At 39.1% G+C, this 23248-nt stretch overlaps 1 protein-coding gene across 2 annotated transcripts in view; it reads left to right on the plus strand.

The window, feature by feature from the left end:
- Window positions 1–479: 479 nt before the first annotated feature.
- Window positions 480–23248, plus strand: part of PIWIL4 (piwi like RNA-mediated gene silencing 4) — a 97837-nt gene continuing 75068 nt past the window's right edge. The window contains exons 1-2 of one of the 2 annotated variants that reach the window (XM_081064071.1): window positions 480–701; window positions 5216–5320. In XM_081064071.1, the coding sequence (XP_080920197.1) occupies window positions 599–701; window positions 5216–5320 (208 nt within the window). In that variant the 5' untranslated portion in view covers window positions 480–598. The remainder of the gene's footprint in view (window positions 702–5215; window positions 5321–23248) is intronic. The other variant, XM_081064070.1, reaches the window with a different exon arrangement.

Here is a 23248-nt window from a genome sequence, read left to right on the forward strand (position 1 = left end):
ACAATAATTGTTTAATAATAATAATAATAATAATAATAATAATAATAAAAACCTACAATCCCAAAGTTGGGAATCCTCAGCATTCATTTATTTGATCCCGTCGTGTGCAAGGCAGGGAGCAGGAAACGACAGGCATGACACTGGGTGAATGAAACCAGCGATCTTACCTGGAGCTCACCTGTTGGGCACCTGCTCCCGCCCCTACCTGTTCCAGGCGGTGATCTATTCTTTGGGCTTCGGTGCCCGACTTTTCTGAGTTGGGATTCCCGCTGTGCCACGTCCTCACCGAATAGCTTGGGACGATTTCCTTCGCTTTCCTGAACCTCAGTTTCCCTACCAGGGAACAGTAAAGCCTCTCTGGCGAAATCTGCGCGAGGCACCAAAGAAAGACGACAGGCACGTCCTTCGCTTCGGTCCGTCAGTCACCGCAGCTCCCCAACTTCAGCGCCTCCTTGCGCGCCAAGGAGGCCCAGGGAGAAGCGGGTGGAGAGCGCTGAGCGCGGGGAGGATCCGCAGTCCCCATGGCAACCGGAGACGCCTGGCGCGTCCCGGCCGCCCGCAGTGGAACCCAGAGGAGCCACCGCGGAGCCCCGGCGCTATGAGCGGGGAGGAGGCGACGGGGGTGGCCGCCGTGACGGCGCCGGAGACGGGCCGCGGCGGGGAGCACGGCGGCGAGGGCCTCCAGGAGTCCCGCCAACAGTGTGAGTTCGCCTCCAGCCGCGGTCCTGCGCGTGGGGATGCGCGGCGGGGAGAACCGGGGTGAAAACGCACCGGGGGGGGGGGGAGAAGCTGGTGAGAGGGACGCTGGGGGACACCTCCGTGAGACTGGCTGGAGCCCTGAAGGTTTGGGAGGCGGAGGGCGGAGCTGCTGTTGTGGCGGAAGGGAAGGCACTGCGGCGGTGACATCCTGTCCACTCCCCAAGCTCGCCTGTACAAAACCCGGGGAGCCTCCCACTTAAGTAGAAGTGGCATTGGCCCGAAAGGTATTGGGGAAAAAAACTGTACATACGTCTCTATAAAAATGTATAAAACTATAAGTGATAAAAATGTTACATATAATGTAAATTTAAAACCTACATATAATAAAATATGAAATTTATAATATATGTACATTTTCTACACACGGAAACATGTGGATCATTGTTGCCAATTCCTTCGTTTTACAGACCGGGAAACTGAAGTCTAGACTGGGGGGGATAAAAAGTGCCTTGCCCACTGTCACTCAGCCAGTGCTGGAGAAATACTGAAAACACTGAAACTCCTATCCCTTGGACTACTCTCGGTCCATCAATTATTACCTGATCCATTTAGAATCTCACAACTCTGGGCCACATTTTAACACTGCTGTTTCTTTCCCGCCCTGCCAAACACACAAACAATATTCAAATAAGTAACGGCAGTGCTGGTTGCAGCGCTCATCCATACTGCAGGTGCTAAGGAATGATGACAGTGAAAATACTAGGCAAAAGAGGAGCAGCAGCGGTTTCCAGTCTTTCAGCAGCATCTCCTTGATTGCCTCTCTAGAGAGCGGTCTCTGTTCTGGAAGTTCCCTCAGTGATCCGCCGTCCCCGGAGGGGAGAGTTGGACAGAAGCGGCTAAGCTCTGGCTCCTCAGGGGACCACACACCCTTCTCCCGTGAGACCTTAGCAAGGAGCCACACAGAACTGCTACCTTCGAGTGAAAAGGCCTCTTTCCTCAGCATCAGCCTTAAGATGACTGCTTATGATACCTTATTCCTCTTATTATCATCAACAGCATGGAGACGCCTTAGAGCAACTAAACTCATTTTATTTAAGTATTCAGTATAATTCGCTAATTCCTTGTTCCAACTTAAAGTTCTATCTGGGACTTTTACCATTAAGATGCTGGAATTTAAAGGTTCTTTATTAATGTGGCTATAGGAGTAAAAGGTAGAATTAATCATTCACTCCTCAACTCAACAAGTACTGAGTCCTTAGTGCTGCCAGGCTTTGGGCAACTTGCAGGGAAACGAGTAATGAATTAAGGCAGGTGACCAAACATCCTGGAGTTCACAAAGTCAGGGTCAGGGCATACAAAGAATTCCTGCCTCAGCCTCCCTGAAAACCTCCTTCTAGGGCCTCAGCCTAAGCAGAGACAGGCTGTTCACACCCAAAGTACCCATTCAATTTTAAAATGTATTTTGAAAAATTCTTCAGTCTCTCGTTTTTTGGAAATGTCTTCAGTCTCTCTACAGCTTCTACTCCCTCATCACAGAGCTGTTCTCAAATACATAGAAATAAAGTGTGGTTCTTTCCCACCAAAATTATATAATTTCAACCTTGAACTATATAAAGGTGGCATTTTGAGCACCCACCAAATCTTTCATAGATTTCAGCATTACCTTTAAAATAATTCATAGCACTCTCACCAAGCTGGCTGACCTCTTCCAACGTTCTTCTGTTTATTACATCACTGAATCCAGTATTCTAGGTATAATCAGATCAGAGTAGTGTGGTGGGACTATAACCTCCTTTGATCTGAAATCACACTTCTATTAAATGGATCACAAATTACATTAGATGTTTTGGCAGACGATTTATATTATTAACACATATAACAAAGGCAGTCTATGACATCCATAGTTTCTCTTTTCCCCCTTTGTTCAATGGAAAATATTTAAACCAGTTTTTTTTCTATCCTATACTTATGCATTTGTTTGATCCTAAATACAAGTCGTTATATTTATTCCCAACAATACTATCCTAAGGATTCTAGCACTTCATTCCAGGTGTAGAAGTAGCCCTTCTCTACAGGACTACTCAGAAGTAGTCCTGAGTGTGCCATTCCCCAAGTTTGTACCATGCTTACATTTGAGGAGTTTGCTGGCAGTTCCTAAATCCAAATTAGAAAATTAGATGATGATCCCAACAGTTCCAAGTAGAGTCTCTAGAAGCCCCTGATGTGTCAATCAGCATCTTTGGCATGGACATCCTGCCTCCTACAAATACACTTTTTCAAATACCTTGCTGAAATGCAGGTACATTCTGGCTACATGTCTCTAGCTAATAACTTTGAGTCTTTTATTTTTGAGTAAGGCTTTTAATTTTTGAGTTTTGTGACTTCTGGGAGTTACTTTTTCACCTATGAAAATGGGAATAATTATACTTGCCCATAGGGTGATTGTGAGAGAGATAATGTATGTAAGATGTCTAGGGCATGGTAGCATCCAATAAATTGTAGCAATTATCAGCTCTTAACAAAAGAAAGCAGTTTAGTCTGGAACAATATTGTTTTTAGCAGTCCTTAACATTTAGTGATCACAACTCCTCCTTGTCTGTACTCACAGTCAATCTGTTGACCAATTCATTCAACATGTTGGTGAAGAGCAACATTAAGCTGCTATGTTAGTTTATAAAATGTTCTCTCTCTCTCTCTCTCTCTCTCTCTCTCTCTCTCTCTCTCTCTCTCTCTCCCCCCCGCCACCTCCCTCTTGCTTTCTCCCTCCCTCCCTCCTTCCCTCCTTTCCTTCCATTTCTTTTTTGGAGCAGGGAGTATTTGCCTATAGCAGCTCTTTTCTACTCTTCCATTGTTCATAGTTCCTCAAAACCTTTAGTGATTTACTCTATAAATTCTCATAGCAATAAGGCTGAAATCTGTCAGACTTGAACTTATAGCAAGTGATCTCTTCCTCTCTACTGACCTGTTACAGATTTCCTTCCTTCTTAAACCCATTTCTGCCTAAAGATCATGATTTACTGAAAAAAGTTTATATGACTCCTAACTTTTGGGAAATAACAATGAGACCCAGAAAGTATCTAATTCTCCCTTGTCCCTAAGGATATGCTTGGGTCTTCATGACCAGGAATGACCCAGGGCTATGGCCAGAAGCAGCAGGTCTCTTGCCCCATTTGGGCCAGTCTGTACACGAGCCAAATTTATTCATCTGTGTTCTTTATTGGTTAGTCTGGAAAAGATGAGATACCTGCCATATCTTGGTGAGTTTAAAGTCAAATCTTCAGTAGCTGAAATATTTGGTTCTTTAGGTTTTCCATGATTCTTTGAACTGAGCTTTTGAGTACTGAGACTAGAACTACTGGTTCTCTGACATTCACAAGGCAGAATGGGTAGACATGCGCACAGTCTTTGAGCTCTAATTTAACAATGCTTAGTTCTGTTTGAGCATGCATTTGCTGAGCATCTACGATTATGCCAAACTCTGTTCTAGAACTCTGATGAACTGAATAGACAATATCCCTGCCCTTAGAGCATTTATGGTCTGGTAAGGAGGAGCTATATTAAACGAATGGTTACGTAAGTCATTGTATTGTGGAGGGTGCAGCTCAAAGCTGCCCATGTGGGGATTGACCCAGCAACCTTGTTGTTGAACCGCGCTAACTGAGCTAACCAGCCACCCAGGATAGGCCATTATTTTAATTGATTCCTTTTTCTAACACTTAAACTTACTCATTGAGTTGCATTTTTGTGTGTATAAAGAATACATTTGCTGACTTTATAATGGTGATCACTTGAAGTTGAGATTTGTGTTCAAGAAACTCACTATATGGGCATTTTTTTTTCCTGAGGGATACATCTATTCCATAAAACGGTTATGCACTGATTATCTAAGAATAAACAATAGTGACTTTACCTTTCCTTGTTAAAAAAAAAAAAGAAAGACAGAAAGATAACTAAGCTACTAAGAACAAATAATACAGTCCTCCACTATAGCAGGGATGTCCTGTAAGGCCAGGTTTAGAGGTCAGGACAAAGTCATATGCCCATAAGTGATTCACTACCATTCAGGTCTCTAAAACTGACGGCTAAATAACGCGGAGGCTGTTCTGTTATATATCTGTCTTGCAGACTCCATGCACACATCTGAATTGTTCATTGCTGTGCCCTCGCCCCTAGCCAAATGCCTGGCACAGAGAGGGTCCTTAATAAGAATGTATTGAATAAATGGAAGTTTTCTTGAAGCTAATGAAGAAAACTCCATATGTTTCGTCATACTACCTAAAAGAGGTATCTTAAACTTACTCCCAAAGTTCAGGAATTATAGAGAAGTGCGAAGTCCCAAAAGAACCAGAAGCTACAAGGATACAAATCTTCCCAAAAATAGAGTCCACAGGGTAAATCATTTGCATTTGTATACATGGATATGTCTTTTCAAAAAATAATTATTTATTTAGGTGCAATGGCTAGAAGGTTGGGAAAATTTTACGGTAAGTAACCAATTTTATTAATGTCTTTATAGGGAAGAAATTTTTATATTGTGAACCACATAAGAGGATTAAGGAAGTACTGGAAGAAGAACTTTATATTAAGAGAGATGAATGCCACATTAAAAACTCACCTGCAGGTAATCTCAGTGACGAACTAACTGTATTTGTGAAATGGATATGAAATTGCCTATTTGAGAGCAGAGTGATTATTTATTACAAAACCATGACTATCAAAAGAAAAATGGGTCTTCGGAGCAAACTCTTGAGCTAATTTTATAATTATTTTGCCTACGCCCAATTAAACTGTTACATTTAGGAAAAATGAGCCTAGGTATCAGTATCTACCTTGCCAGCCCACATTTTTGGTGGAGTTATTTTTACTTAATGACAAGCAGAATTTTTTTTCAAGTGCCTGAAAAGCACAATAACATCTTGGATGTTTACCAATATAGGTATGACCAATAACTAAGTGGTTCCCAAAGTTTAGACATTATCAGAATTATCTGGGATCCTGTTAAAAGCAGATTGCTGGGCCCCATCCCTAGAGTAACTGGCTCAGTCGGTCTGGGGTGGGGTTGACGAATTTGCATTTCTACCAAGTGACGTTGATGTTCCTGGTCCAGGGACGCCATTTTGCAAATCACTGACCCAGAAGAATCTAAGTCATTTGAAAAGGTCAACTCATCCAAGGATTTTATTGCACATACACATGGTGTATGAATTATATAGTCTGGGTATCGATAGCTCTCACTGATGGTTCACTGAAAGAAGCTATGCTCTAGAAATTCCAGAATCCTCGCAGGTGTTCATTTTGATGCCTGAGCCCATCACTTTCACAGTGATTACTGGGTGCATACTTCATGTTCTTTAAATCATCAGGTTTTTATTGCATCCTTCATGGGTACCAGTATTGCTAGAAGAAATAAAAGAATTGTAAGACATGACTCCTATACTCAGAGAATGTGACATTTTCTGAGGAGGATTGTTGAACACCTGGCAGGTAAGGCCCAAATTCTCTAACAATTCCTAAGAGCGGAGGCTGCAGTCCCAGAAGTGCATCATTTCAGACTCCATGACATATTTTCTCTCTTTATGTTTCAAAATCAGCCATAGAAACACCTTTCAGGCCTTCTGTATCACCCACTCTTACAAAAGGAGAGGCCAGCAAAGTGGCCAATTTTGTTCATATGGTAACTTGAAGGAAAGTTTAAAGTCTAGTTTGAATGCTGTGAATGCATTCAGTATAACCTAATAATTATTTCTCTGAAACCCAGCCTACATGTATCATTTCCCTGGTGGTTAAATTTTTTTTAAACATATACAATTTTTTTTTTAAGTATTTACTATTATATTTTGGGTTTACTTTCATTTATACACTTATAAATTTATAAGTTATATACTTATTTAGTTGGATGTTGTATTATTCTTATTGGATACATTTGGTTATAAGACATTCTAAGTGATTAGGAAATATCATTCGGTTTATAAAAATTCATTTTTCTAAGCAATCTTTTCGAATACCTTCGTACAAAATGGATAATGCTTGGGTTGCGTTTTTGTAACATCCACTAGAGGTCGCACAGAGGTGCTATTTTAGACGAAAAAAATTTTCAAAGCTGAGAATCAATTTTGTAAGGTTAAATTTTACAGGAGTTCTAATTATGGAAAACAGAAAGTGCTATTTTTCTTCTTCTTCTTTTTTTAAATGGCTGGAAGCCACATGTCCTTGTTCAAAACAAGGAACTAGCGCCTAGAGAGGGTGCCATACTCTTCCCTCTTAGTCTGAGTGTTGGCAGTTCTGGGCCAGTCACTGGACCTTCTAATGCAGGATTTCAGAGACACACTCCTTTAAATACGTGATGAAAGCTATGGCTTCTCTTTCTGAAAAACACAGCTTGTCACATACACCCAGAATTCTGCATAAAACCTTTAGGGACTTGTATGGCTCCCATAGATGTTGTGTTAGTACACTTGACCCATTGTCACCACTTCTTTACTTGTCATTTGCTCCTTTTCCCATTCCAACTAGGTTTTTGCTTCCATGAATCCAAGGAAGCTGTTCTTTCCGAGTTTGCAAATGACTTTCCTCTTGAAGGTCAAATACAATTCACAAGCTCATCAAACTCAACTTCTCTGTAGCATCTGACACAGTTGTTTCCGATGCTACTCTTCTTTTTAAAAACAGTCTCTCAACTTAGTCTCCAGGTCACCATGCTCCACTCTCCAGGTTTGGCTCGTACCACTCTTTCTCATCTTTGCTGACTGTCCTTCCTCCCAGGCTCTAAACTTTGGAGAAGTCAGTCAACAGGCCCCTTTCTCTATCTATGTTCACTCCCTAGGTGATCACTCTGATTGTGCTAATGACTCCAAAATTTATATCTCTAGCTTCTGCTTTTCCTCTGAAGCCCCAAAAGCCTACTTAACTTTCCACTCGGATATCTAATAAGCCTGAATACTGAATACTCGGATACTGAATACTGAATACTCGGATATCTGAAACTGATGTCCAGAACAGCACTCCTATTCTATACCCCAGCTTTTAAAATCCCTCTCTTCAACAGGTCTGCCCCATCTCAAAACTGGGTCCCACCATTCACTTGGTTGACAAAATCAAACACCTAGAAATGAAATCCAGTCATATCCAGTCCATCAGGTAACTCTGATGAATCTACATTTGAAATATATCCTATATATATATATATATGTATATATATATATATATATACATATATATATATATATATATATATCCTAAAAGATATCCTAAATCTCCCTAACTGTAACCGTGCCCGAGCCTCCATCATCTCTTGCAGATTCAGCAGTAACACCCTCTAACAGCTTCTACTGTTTTCCCTTACAGTCTATTCTCTATACAGGAAACAGAAAGCTCTCTCACAGACATAAATCATTGCACATCACCTCCAGTATCAACACTCTCCAATGGCTTCTTATTCTTCGTTTACATTTTAATCTCCTCGTGTGGTGAGCTCACTTCTCTGAACTCATCTATACTTTGTCACTCCTCTTTAGCCACACAGGCTTTCTTGATATTCTGGAACATGCCAAACCCACTCCCACCTCAGAACCTTTACACTTCACCTAGGCCATCAAATGTCTTCCCCCTTCTTGATTCAAATTTCAGTTCAAATTTCACCTTCTCAGAGGTAAACTCACCTTGAGGTTAAAATAGAAACTACTACCCTCACAAGTTACTCTCTAACCCTTTATATTACTTTCTGCTTTCTGCTTTTTTTCTATTATTCCCTGAAATTATATATTTGTTTGTATACTTTGTTTTTTACTATCTCTCCCCCTAGAACATAAGTTACCTGACGACAGGGGCTTTATTTTGCTTACCACAAATCCTCACAAAAACCATGTGATACAGGTATAATGATCTCCATTTTACAGATGAGTAAATTGAGATTTTGAGAGGTTTTTACTATCCAAGGTCATTAAGTAAGTGGCAAAACTGGATTTCAAATTCAGGTTTGACTACAAATGCCATTGACTTTCTACTCAACTATAGGGTCTCTGGTGACACACTATGGCTAAATCCAGTGGATCCTGCTCTACCTTGGCTGGCTAGAGATTGCTGTACATTTGATATCGTTGATAGCTCTCTGCTTAAACCTTGTTCCTTCCTCAAGTTCCTTGATATTAAAATAAAATGTCCTCACTCTTTTCTTACTTCTCCGGATATTCCTTCTCATCCTTCTTTAAGAACATTTTAAATTACCCCCCAACTTTAGAATTTGACAATTTTTAATTAACATTTAACAATTAACAATTATTAACATAATTGTTAAATTACCCCCCCCCAAATAGTGATGTTTCCCGGAGTGTTACCCACAGTCTTCTCATCTTGCTCCATTAGCTCTTTCTAGATTAGCTCAGCTATCCCCATAGTTTACACCACGACACCACTGCAATGCCACTGAAACCTGTGCCTCCATGTGAAATTTCTCTTCCTACATGTCCCTTAAGTACTTAGGATCAACATGTGCAAAGTGAAACTCATACATCTCCCCCATTTGCTCCTTCCCACATGTCACCCATCCCAATGAATGACATGGCTTGGTGTCCAAGTCTACAACCAGAGAGCCAGCCGCCATACCCACTCCAGATCACCACATTGCACATCTCATTAGGCTCTCAGGGGTATCTTAGTTTGGCTTAGGATCCCAAGCTGTTGACTCCTAGGATAGATTCATCTTGCAAGCATGTAGACATATTGATTTGTATTTCTGCACTGTATTTTTTATTATAAATATGAGATCTGACAATTAAGTTTCCAAACTTGTAGCAACAATGTTGCTAACTTTTTTTTTGATATCAGCTGGGATTATTCATTATGAATTTGTACCAACTGGACAAACAGTTAACCAAGTTTACTATTTGCAAGTGCTGAAAAGGCTGCTTGAAAAAGTTAGATGACCTGAACTTTTCGCCAACAATTCATGGCTCTTCCATCACGACAATGCACCAGCTCACATGACACTGTCTGTGAGGGAGTTTTTACCCAGTAAACAACTGTATTGGAACACCCTCCCTACTCACCTGATCAGGCCCCCAATGATTTCTTTCTTTACCTGAAGATAAAGGAAATACTGAAAGGAAGACATTTTGATGACATTCAGGACATCAAGGGTAGTATGACCACAGCTCTGATGGCCATTCTTTACTTACTTATATTATAATTAACTTACTGATGGCCAGTTCTTACTGATGGCCAATTCTTTACTTACGTATATTATATACTTGAATTTGTGACTTTATATAAATGATATACACTATTTCCTTTTTTTCAATTTCCAGTATCATTTATTTTTCCTAGAATCTGGATACAATTACCTGTAGCAAGACAGTGCTCAATACTATTTAAGACTCATTTTAAGTTCTTTGAATGACCTCAATATTTGTAAACATGAGAATTCACATTCCAAAAACTGGAAAACTAAAATTTGACACACCGACAAGTTTACTCAATATTTATGAAACAAAATTTTATATGTAGCATGTGGACTTTAATATTACAGAATTGGGTCTTTGTGCAGTAGCTTACACTTCAACAACGTTACTCTTTGCTTATCTGTCCTAACCTTTAAAGTGTTGCACCAACAGACCCCTCCCATAGATTTTTACTATATAAACAGATGATTTCTTCCTTTAAGAAAAGATGAAAAAAAACAAAGTTCCCACCCAGAAAAATAATGTAAATTAAAAATTGTCAAATTCTAAAGTTTCAGCCTATGTAGCACCAAACATATTCTTTAATTCTCTTATCTAAGTAGTATGTAGGAAGTTACAGTGTTGACCAAAAGAACATACAGGTTTCTCATTAAACTTTGTTTTAATGGGTCTCAAAATTCTGTGACAGATTTTTGGTCAAGTTGTTTCCATTAAAAAATACTGATTTTAAAAACTAATAACTTAAAAACGGCCACACACACCAAAAATACAAGTGGCCCACAAAACATTCTCCTTTCCTTCTGAAGGTTTTACAGTGCATTGTAATCATTAACCAGTCTTTTACTATTAAACTTAAATGGCCAATTGAGACAAACAGTTCTGAAACCATTCTTCCACCACTGATTAAGACTGGGTGGCAGGTATTGGGAATAATATTCATTTAGCCTTCTGAGCTTTCTGGGCAGATGTGGTGACCTGGCCAGCTCCAGCTGCCTTCTTGTCCACTGCTTTGATGACACCCACAGTAATTGTCTCATGTCACAAACAGGGAAATGGCCCAGAGAAGGGTAGTCAGAGAAGCTCTCAAAACACATGGGCTTGCCAAGAACCGTATCAACGATGGCAGCATCACCAGATTTCAAAAACTTTGGGCCATCTTCCAGTTTTTTCCCGGAACAACGATCAATCTTCTTCTTCAGCTCAGCAAATTTGCAAGCAATGTGAGCTGTGTGACAATCGAGCACAGGTGCATATCTGGCACTGATTTGGTCTGGATGGTTCAGGATAATCACCTGAGCCATGAAGCCAGCTGCTTTCATTAGTGGGTCATTTTTGCTGTCACCAGCCACACTGCCACAACGAACATCTCTGACAGACACTTTATTGACATTGAAGCCCATGTTGTCCCCAGGAAGAGTTTCACTCAAAGCTTCATGTTGCATTTCAATAGACTGTACTTTAGTTGTAACATCGACTGGAACAAAGGTGGTCACCATGCTGGGTCTGAGAACACCAGTCTTCACTCGGCCCACAGGGACAGGACCAACACCACCAATTTTGTAGACATCCTGGAAGGGCAGACTCAAGGGCTTGTCAATTGGATGAGTTGGCTTTCCGTCCATTGAACCAAGGCATGTTAGCCCTTGGCTCCAGCATATTGTCACCATTCCAACTAGATATTGGCACAAATGTTACTGTGTTAGGGTTGTAGCTAGTTTTCTTCACGTAGGTACTGACTTCCTTAACAATTTCCTTGATCTCTTCTGGCTGTAGGGCGGCTCAGTGGAATCCATTTTGTTAACATCCACAATTAGTTGTTTCACACCCAGTGTATAAGCCAGAAGGGCATGCTCACAGGTCTGCCCATTCTGGGAAATACATGCTTCAAATTCCCCAACACCAGCAGCAACAATCAGCACAGCACCGTCAACCTGAGGTGCCTATAACCGTGTTTTTGATAAAGTCTCTGTGTCCTGGGGCATCCATGATGGTCACGTAATACTGCTGGTCTCGAATTTCCACAGGGAGGTATCAGTGGTGAGCCCATGCTCACGTTCAGCTTTTAGTTTACCCAAGACCCAGGCAGACTTGAAGGAGCCCTTTCCCATCTGAGCAGCCTCCTTCTCAAATTTTCTGATGCTTCTTTTGTCGATCCCAACACATTTGTAGAACACATGACCAGTAGTGGTAGACTTGCTGGAATCTACGTGTCCAATGACATCGATGTTAATATGAGTCTTTTCCATTCCCATTTTGGGTTAGATTTAGCAGTGTTTTTTTTACCACACCTGTGTTCTCCTTGCAAACCAGAAAAAGCACGATTTCTTAGATATACCCAAGTCTATCTAAATTCTAGAGACCTGAAGGTGTATGCATGTATCCAAGTGTATTTATGTAACTATGTATGCATTTGTTGGTCTTGTTTGAATTTTTAAACAATCAACTCCACGTGCTTTCACAACAATATGATTGGTGCAAGTGAGATTTGAAAATGTGTCCATGCTGGACTTTTTAACCATTGCTAAAACACCAAAACATGACCATATGGCAAAATACATGTGAGTGAACTTACTGAAGAGCTTATACCATCTATTGAAAGGGGGATTCATCTTGAAGTTAAGCAACTTAATTATAATACGTTTTACTGTGATAAGCTAATGACGACAATTATGGAAGTGTCCAGAAACAGTGGACTTAAATGATTTCTGTGCTGTTTTCCTTTCCCTTTGGTTGAATGAAATTGGTAAAAGATCAAAAGATCCAGAACTTAGGTTTTGTGGATGTCTAACAGAGTGAACATTACATTTCTGGTCGAGCATTGTTGTTTGTGTAGCAACAGGGAACTCAGGAAAAAGAGCTGTTCAGTCTTCTGGGGCCCTCAGGTGAATGAGCTACCACATCTGTTCTTGTGGTCATGTTATGACCACAGTTAATAAGAGCTATGAAGACACTGGAATGGCCAAGATGTCTAGGTGGTTGTTACTGTGTACCCCATACGTGGATGTAGGGAATGGCCTCAATGACACAGAAAAATTGGGCTGCCAGGCCTCTAAGTCCTCTCTTCTATGTGCTTTTGATTTCTTCCAGGCTCTTGATGGAGAGACTGTGGGCTCAGTAAGAAGCATTGGATGCTGGGGTGAGGGGTCGGGTGGGCGAAGGGTCTCTCTCTCTCTCTCTCTCTCTCTCTCTCTCTCTCTCTATATATATATATATATATATATATATATATATATATATATATATGTATATGTATATATATGTATATATATATACACACACATATATATACATATATACATACTTAATATGTATACATATTTTATATATACTTAATATATATACATTTTAAGAAAGGAAAACTGTATTAAAATTGTAATACTCCATATATACTGATAACAAAAGATGAATACAAGTTATGTTTGACCTCTGCAATTACAGAGGTGCTCAAAGTGATTACCATCAGCATCCAGACACTTCTGGTTACAGTGAACTACTGCTTGAGCAATGTTGACCAGAATAACCACTTGTATACTTTTTTTTGGCACCCCCAGTGTATGTATGTGTATATTCATATATATGTATATATATTAATGATGGTGATGATGGTAATGATAATTATTATAATGGCTATCATTCACAGTGTGTCTTCTGACATGACAGTTTTTTACAAAGTATCTCTATTAATTCCTGCAACCATGCTGTGCTCTTATTCCCATTTTGCAGATCTGGAAGCTGAGTCTCAGGGAGGTACAGTGAGTGACTTGCCCATTGTCAACAGTGAAATATCTCATATTTGAATGCAGGCTTGTCAGAAGCTGATGTCCTTGCTCTTAGCCATTGGGCTATACTGTCTCTCTTTAAAACATGAGATTATGTTTTTTGAGGTGAAAAAGTTTGGAATTGTATTGGTAGCAAATAGTACTCTCTTTGGTAAAAAAAGAAAAAAAGTTGACACAATTTTCTCTGGTTTCAGGTTCAGTTTAGGTTCAAACTTGAGGTAGAATAGAGGTTTCAGAGGCATTGCACATTCCTGTCCGATAAAGAGGGTCGGGGATCTACATGAAAGATTCTCATCATCCTGAAGAACAGAAATGCAATTTTCTTGTCAGATCTTCTGTCAGATGAAAATGAATTTGGGGCAACTTATGGAACTTTCTGGATAAATAAGAATTTAGTGAACATCATCATTCACATATTCTTAGTGAGTTCCTAAAGATTTTCCCCTTCTTACAACTTTTTAACAAGAAGAGGTTAGCTTGTGAGACACACATTATGGAATGATAGCATTCATTTTTACCAGTTATCTTAAAATTATTTCCATGTTTCTAAGAACTTCTGTAGAGAACTTTGCAGAAATAAATTAATGGTCTAATTAAATGTTTTTAAATAACACAGGCGTTTGTATTTTTCTGGCTAAAATCTGCAGAGGTTAAGTAGTCATGCAAATTTGATTAATGAAAATTACCCATGACTCTCAATAGTGCCCTGCCAATTGCCTTAATTTGTGTCTCTACGTGCCTTAATGTACAAACTTAATTTTGATTCTGGTTTATTTATTATGTGAAGTACCAACTCAGCAAATGTAAAATGTTGCTTAGCAAGTATAGATATGTTTGTTATTCATTAATTTATTCAACAAAAATGTTTTGTGTACCTACAACATGCAAGGAATTCACTAGACACCAAAGGCATGTCAAGATAATTACAGAGCCTAGAAGTCACCAAACATAAAATTACTTAAATTTTTCTTCCTTTGGTCAAATCTCGGACCACGTTTGCACAAAGGAGGAATAGACTATATGGCTCTAAACTGGCTTTTCAAGCTTTAATGTTCATTATTCACAGTCCAGAGACAGCTGAAGGGAACAAAAATATTTTTAAAGGGTGAGCCCGAAAGACCAAGCCAGGTCCCAGTGGCTAAACTTTCCAGCATAATAGCATGGGTTACTAACTTTAAAATTCAGGATACAAACACACCTAAAAAGGTCTCTAAGTAGAAGGGGTTGGAGGCATGAGAAGGAAAGAAAGAAGAATCTCTAGAAGATTCTGAGCTTCCGGAAAGGATTGAATTCTTTTCTCTTAGCTTTTCTCTTATGCCTGCTGCCCTTTTCCTTTTCATGTTAAGTGTGTCAACACTGAAGTTTCTCTGGCCTGCTCCCCACTTTGTCTTCTTTTCTTCCCCTTGGAATGTGCATGGCCAGAGATGACGGAGTTGGGTTTCTCTTTAAAGAAGCATTTTCTTCAGAGGCTATTCATGCTTTTTTCCAGATCTCTTTTTTCCTCCAGTTGAATATATCACCCTTCATTAACTTCTTCACCTAAACATCATATCAGATCAAAGTAGTGCTAGTTTTTCCAGCAGCCTCTATCCCTGAGTATAGTAAATACCTATGTGTCACTATGTTTTGCTTTGAGTTTTTTTCTCATGAACTTCTGAATATCTGCATTTACATTTCAGGTATTTTCCCTATTAAGTTGTAAACGTCCAGCTATGCCTGTGATTACATCTGAAGGAGCACAGCTACATTAGACTAGTCCAATTCTTCTATCTAATTTGATGGGGTTTTACTACATAGTGCTGACTTCTGATTTTAAATTGCTTTCCATTTATCAGAGCTTCCCACAATGTAGAACAAATCTAAATCCATTTTCTTGGTCTCTTATAGGGTGTCACGTATGGGCAGTATTTAATATGTGTGTGGACTCCTAAATCTGAGAGTCTGTTATCCAGAGGCTTGGGAAGCAGCCCTTTTCTATCTCTAGATGGGATAGAAGAAGAGGAAATGAGTCTGAATGGTGGGGGAAGATTTAGGTTAGATATAAGGAACAGCTTAAACATTGTAAGTCTTGACAGAAGGAGATTGTAGAGTATTCCTTGAAGGTCTTTGAAAAAGAGGGAGAAACTAATCTTGATAGATAGCTGATTCAGCTCCTCCATTCAGGAGAGGAAAGGAGAGGCAAGTAATGACATTCAGCTCAGTGAGTCAGCTCAGTGACTGTGCCTCTAGAAAATGGAATCTGAGTCTATGATTGGAGAGGAAAACCATTGACACTGTAGAAATAATAGCTACTACTTACTGAGTGCAAAGCACTTTTTATCCATTTCATCCAAATCCTATAATAATCCTTCAAGGCAGCTATTATTATCCCCATTTCAAAGATGAGGAAACTGAGACATAGTGGGTAAAAGAACTTGCCCCAAATCATACAAGTGGTAGCTGGTGGAGCAGAGGCTAAAACCCAGATCGCCCCTGATCTTAAAGGCTGTGCCTCTAATCATTACATGGTACAGAATCCTTTAGGGAGGGATCAAATGTCAGTGTGGATGCCAGAGGGCGACCGGGATTTGTGGACAATATATGGCATTGAATTTTGCAGCTTCAGAAATGGGAAAAACAACTTACAGCACTAACCTGAATTCACCGCCTTACTTAACTTGCGTCACAGTTTTCTACAAAGTAGATTTTCACCAAATGCTTGTTGACTGACTCTGAAAACTGAATAATTCACTGTAGGATAAGGAGGAAAGCCCAATGGAAATCATTACTAAACCAATACTTAGTGAATGGTGTGTTAAGACTATAATTTGCCTTGGTCAAATGAATAGACATCACATTTCAAATATTTTGCTATGGTGTTTTCCAGTGAGTTTATTGTTTCTTGCAAGGGGAGATTAAACAACATCTCTAGTTCATGGCTTTTAAAGAGTGTTGGATTTATTGGGTAAATTAATGTGGTAACTTTGGGTTATATTATCTTTCAAAATATTTGTGCTCTAGGAATTAAATCAAGATCAGACAAGATAGACCGAGTGAAGTCTGTATGTTAACTGTTATTTATTGTTACTTTTTGTGTTTTGTTATTTATATTTTTATATTGGCTTTTCATCTGCTTATTTATATAATTAAGCACCGTAGAGGTTTAATTGCATAGGGAGTAATTGAATGAATGGACTGGAAAAAAAGATTAAACAAATAATAAATACCTAGGGTGGTTTGATTATTCAAACCAAATAAACCTCCATCCAAATGACTGGGGGGAAAAATAATCACCAAGTAAATAAAAAACACTTTGTGCTAAAACTAGAATAAGCTAATAATTATCATCTTACTTTTGAAAATATTAACAGTGGCCCTGGAGGGGATTTGGAGCATTAAAAGGAACCTCCCGGTGGGAGGCTTGAAACCAGGACTGCTGAGCAGAAACTCTTTATTGCCACAAGCCAAGTACTATTCGAGGCATGGAGGGCTGAGAAGTAAGACCCCAATACCCTTTACTTCCCCCAAAGCCCCTGAGGAGGCTGGACAGTTTACACACCAGTGGTGTATGCTTTATTCAAAGTTCTCAGTCAAAATTCAATCTTGTTTTGATTTGCTTCTCTTAGACTACTTTTAGTTTAGCCACATTGCCTCATTGTGTAACAGTAAAAATTTAGCTAACCAATTTATCCCAGGGACACGATGGAAATTCATACACTGAATTATACTCTGGACTCTTTCCTTTGCTTTTTATCTACATAAGACTTTCTAGCACACAGTTAGCTTCCGTGTAGAGGAATCTCGCACCATCTTTTCTTCTAGATGGGGTATGGTTGTTTATCGATGGCACTGGGGAAAGGGAGATGAGGGAAGCAAGGAAGAATAAGGCAAGCGCTTTGCTTGGCTCCCTAATTCCACCCTATTTTATATAAGAGGACACCAGGTTGGGCCCAGTGTACTATTCCTCACAGACATAAAGTTGAGAAGAAAACATTCCTCATTCCTCATTGTCGCAGCCAGGGTCAGCCAGGAACGTTTGTGGCAGGATGTAGAGAATCAGATCTTGACATGGAAGCACAGGCGGTCTCCAGATAGTCTAGGGACATAAAATGCGGTATACAGATCCTAAAAATAGCTCTACAATTGGGAGGTTACCCCAGAGTGAGAAGAGAGAGGTGGGAAAGTGCCAAGCATGGGGTTACCTAAGGTATGACTTACAATGGCAAATGCTAGGTAGCTCTTATGATGCTAGACTCTTCATCTATAATAAGCTATTTAATCTTTACAACAATCACATGAAACAGGTGCAATTCATTTTATAGTTGAGGAAACGGAAGCACAGAAAGGTTGAATAATTTTCCCAGAGTCACTCGGCTAGTAAGTGGAAGTGCTGAGATTTGAACCCAGGCAGCCAGTCTCCAAAGGCTTTTCACCACTAGGCACTACTGCTTCTATGAGACAAACAGGGTCCAGGAGCTGGGTGTCTGTTGAACCTGGAGTGGAGTAAGAGCTCAGCAAAGGTGTCACAAAGGAAGAGGGTCCCTAGGGAGACAGCCTGGAGAATATGAATTCAGTAGGAAGAAAACATAGCCACTAAGAAACTGAGACAAAGGTAAACAAACAAACAAACAAACAAACAAAAACAGTTGTTACTAAAGGGGATTCATGTAGCAGAAAGGAACCAGTATGGAGACCTGGGTTTAATAATAATAAAGTAGTAGTAGCTACCATCTACCATGTGCCAGGCACGGCAGTAAGTGTCTTATACAGTTATATAATTAATCCACACCATCACATAGGATGAGATTTTAATCTCCATTTTCCAGGTGAGAAAACTGAGGCATAGAGACCTTATATTACCCAAGATCCTATGTCTGCGAGGTAATAAGGTCAGACTACAAATTTGTGTCCATCTGACTTCTGAGACAATGCTCGTAATCTCTAGGCCATCATGGCAGAGAATCCAGTCACTGGACAACAAGGGTGGAACCAGTTGTGGGTGGTGGTTAAACAGGCTCATGTGCCAGGGCTGTGGGAATGCAGTGTTAGGAACCTGGGAGGCAACTACACTCAAGATACACAAAGATTTCAGTGTCCTGAAGTAATGGTTGATTCAACCCAAGTCTCTGCCACTTGCCCATTGGGGGCTGTTTATTTCAATTTTCCCACCAATTTGTCAGGTCCCAATTATAGTGGGTAAATCCATCAGTCCAAGAAAACTCATGAAGCAATTTATTTTGAAGATGAATAATTTTCTAAATGCCATATTGTAAGACTGGTTTGAAGAACAAATTACCTTCATTTGAAGACATGGAAGTCTAATAGATTACCCAGTTCATCAACTGGGGACATACGATAAAAATATGTATTTCATTTCGACCATAATTGCATTACTTCCATCCATACAATTTAGGAGACACTTGCTCATGGCTTCTGCTCATTGTTATTCATCCACACTATCTTCCTAGCAGCCCCCAGTCCTCTACCTCCCAGCCATGTCAAGCCCTTATAGTGATCATGTTATAATATGTAACTTATATTATTATACATTTTAGCTTCATTTCTGTAAGTTGCCGGCTGCATTTTGCTATATAAACTGCTACTCTCTGCTATACAAATCACAACTGATGAATCTTTATGAATCTGACGGATAACTAAGAATTAGACATTTCTCGTTATCAACGAGAAAAGGTAGACGCAAGGCACAGAAATACCATAGATGAACAAAATCCACAATTTTCAAAAATTGACCAGTAGTAATTCATACACTATCAGAAGCTCCATGAACACAGGAACCACGTCTCTTTCACTCACCACTGTGTGTCTAGAACCTCGCACGGGGCAGAGTTACATTTTGTCAGGAGAATGATCAGCGAATGATGAACCCGGAAGTATGTGTTGAATGCATACTACACGTTCAGAATATTCTTGCTGCTAACACACATATGTCTCCCTCTACACAAAAACGTATGGTTTTCCTTACTTGAGACGGCTAAATTAAACAGAATACAAACAATACAGCGAGAAGCAAGGGAACCTACTGACTGTGGGAGCCATGAAAAGTTTCAGTCAACCCTTCTTGTCATCTTTTTTCTTATTCACTTGTGCTTCTCTCCTCTTTCTCATGAACAACACGATCGTGATAGCTGTGAGTTTTCCAACACTTAGTGCACGTCATTTAAAATTTAAATTTAGGACCATGATCCCCTAATTGTAGTTCTAAAACACATTTCTGGTAGAGACTGTGAACAGAAGTTTCACTCCTATCACAACCAACAAGTTTAATTCATTTACGTTCATCAATTTCCTTCTTATTCTGTGGCATGTAACAACAACCACCATAAGTTGTCTAGCCCAAGTGCCTACAAGTTACACGGGTATCTTATTAAAATTCAGATTCTGATATAGTAGGTCGGGGGTGGGCTCTGAGATTCTGCATTTCTAATGAGCTCCCAGGGGATTCGAATGCTGCTTGTCCAGACACTACACTCTGAGTAGTGACAGTCTCCAAGACTGAAGAGTGGTTTCTCAGTTACTTAGGTCACGTGGCTGTGGCTTTTACATTCTGCTCTACCAAATGAAACACTGTTGGGAACATTAAATCAAATTTAGATTAAATTGGGGTTGGGATTAAAGAGCATTTCCCCAGAGTAAAAACTTACTTACTTTTTCACATATTTCTTTACACTAGGATAAGAAGAATACATTTTTTTCTATTGAGAAGAAACCTCTTTCTCCTGATGTCTAAAAAACAGAAGAAACCCAAGCTTGTTTCACAGTTTAACATGTATTTAAAAAAATGTATGTTAATCTATAGTTTCTATTATTGGTGTAACTTCCTATCTATAAATTAATCCAAAGTAATGACAGACTATTGGTGACGTTTGCAAAGAACCTGAAAACAATGAAGGAAAATATTAAACTTATTTTTAGTTGTCACATTTGGAATACATTGGGCTTCTAATTCAGATTGTTTTATTAAATATGTAAAACGTGATCAAACAAAGTCATGTTTATTCAGTCTTTACTTCAAAGTAAACTTTATAAACCTTAACCTTTTACTAGGGTATTATGTTCATCTATTAAAAACAAAATAAAACAGATAAATCCATGTATATGTATAGGTTAGTAAATGAATGACATAGATGAAAAGTCTCTGACTCACAGGCAACCATTTTCATGCTAGCCTTGATAGAGCTCATCATTTTTCTAGAATTTGTCCACTAAATAGTAAGCAGCCAGGAAATTTATGGTGAGGTCTTAAAAAAAAAAAAAAGAAGAAGAAAAAAAGGAATTTTGCTAATACAAGTAGGATAAAAAGAGGTTAAAAGAAGGAGAAAAAAACCCAACCTCCGCCCCCACACCAGTTGTCAAAAGCAATATATGTGCAGTAGAAAAATTGGAAAATAAACAAAAAAACTCATCTGTAATTCAATTCCCAGAAACAACCACTGATAGCATGCTGATATTGTTTTATTATTTCTTCCTATGCATATGTTTTACTTTACATGTTTGAAATCACATTGTATAATATCTGTATTCGTTACCTCTGTTAACATAACATTATATAATTTTTCATCCATTAAAATATAACCTGAAATAATTACATCAAAAATCTATATATGTTTCTACAAAATTTTTGAATTTATTACTCTATTTTTTGTTGACATTTGGGTTTTTTGGATTTTTTATTTTGTATATAAATGTTGTGATGTACTTACCCTCCTCCCCTTAAAAAAATTATTTTCTCTAGCATTCTGGTTACACGCTTTTCATTCTCCTTCCTCTCTACGCTAAGATCACCTTAAAAATTCCTCCAGTTTTTGGCTCTTAAATTCATTTCCCAGGTTTAATATAATAAATCAAGTCAGGTAAACAAAGATTTGCTGACTGGATATTTCCCTTCCCTACTTAAAAATATTTACACTGTGAAACAGTCAATAACCTCTTGAGTCAAACTTTTCCAGATTTAATATAAAAATTTCCATTTAGGAGAGATCCTACATGTAAGCAAGTTCCAGACACCAGGAGAGATACTACATGTAAGCCAGTTCCAGACACCACCATGTTTATGGAACTCTCTCATCACTGGCTACTTCAGTAACAGTGGTCAGGCCAATGGTTAAAATTGGAGAGATTACATCTTCAATTAGTTAAAAAATAAACACCAAAACCCACCTGGGGTTGGGGTAAAGCAATTACTATTCTTACAAATCGAAAACCTTAACCTTCTAAAAATTCTTACCATCCACCTTTTTGTGTGTATGTTAGGATTACACAGAGAAAGTGCTGTGGGTGGGCAGTATTGAGTCTTATTCGTTCTTTAGAAATGATATCCTGTTTGCACTTGAGCTTGCAGTGTGACTTTACAAACAGGCTTAGGGATGTCCTCCCTCACTTCCACTTTACTCCTGCCTGGTAAACAAGTCCCTCCCCTACTCCCCCATTTAACCTCAGCCCTATTGCCTGGGCTGAGTTCTCCACAACAGCTTCTTCCTGCCTGAGCAGCACCAACACCACCCAGAACTGATTTCATGGCACTGTTTCTTTTCTAGGGTATCTGTCCTTATTCTACTTTGGGGTCCTGATTCCTTTTGTGGTTAAATGCTGTTCTTCATTGCCCCATCGCACATCTTACTAACTGAATTCACGTACATAGTCTTTCATGCCAGGATTATAATATTATAATAACTGAAACCATCTAAACACCAAATGTAGAGGGTAATTTAAGAAATTACTATATAATATGATAGATCTGTTTTCTGTTTTGAATTTATTAGGCATTTTAAAAATAAAAACTCATTGAATGCCAGGATTATAAGAACACTTCTTGAAAATGATAATAATCGACAGCAATCTTAAACCAACAGCCATTTTCATACTTGATGAAATACAATAGAAACATTCCTTCTGAGGTGAGGAATAAAACAAAAATGCTTTTTTTCTAAAGATGTTTGCAATTTGCTCACTTTCATTCTTCATTTTATATGCTCCTGGCCCTGGAATCCTTGAGTTTCCTCCCTTTATGCCAGAGACAATTGCTGCAGCATACTGGACAAATTGGTGCCATAGACTTGCACCTCATTCCCTAATTTGGCCAAATAGTTGTGGCAAAAGTATCTGTGAGCCACACAGATGAAAACATTAGAAGTAGAAAACAAAAAGGCAAAACGACTGGGAAGACTATTTAGCTGCATGAGATGGGACACAATTTTTCTGAAAAGATAATTTTTCAGTCTTACTTTTAAAGAAATATATCGCTTGGTTTATCTTGTCAACCTATTCTTTGGCTTACAACTGAAATACTTAAAGTGATAGAAATCATATAATGAGGAGGTCTTATTAAAATAAAAATACTATCACAGATTTCTGGTCAAGATGGCAGAGAAAGTAAATCCTGTGCTTAGCTGCTTTCACAACCGCATCAAAATTACAACTAAATTACAGAATAACTATCATTGAGAATCGCCTGAAGTCTAGCTGAACCAAAGCCCTAAAACTAAGGACATACAGAAGAAGCCACCTCAAGACCAGCAGAAGGGGCAGAGATACAGAACTTGCTGGTCCCATACCCGCGTGTGGCCATTAAAAGTCAGGAGGGATATCTCAGCTGTG

This window comes from Rhinolophus hipposideros (genome assembly GCF_964194185.1).
Source record: "Rhinolophus hipposideros genome assembly, chromosome: 10".
NCBI lineage: Eukaryota > Metazoa > Chordata > Mammalia > Chiroptera > Rhinolophidae > Rhinolophus > Rhinolophus hipposideros.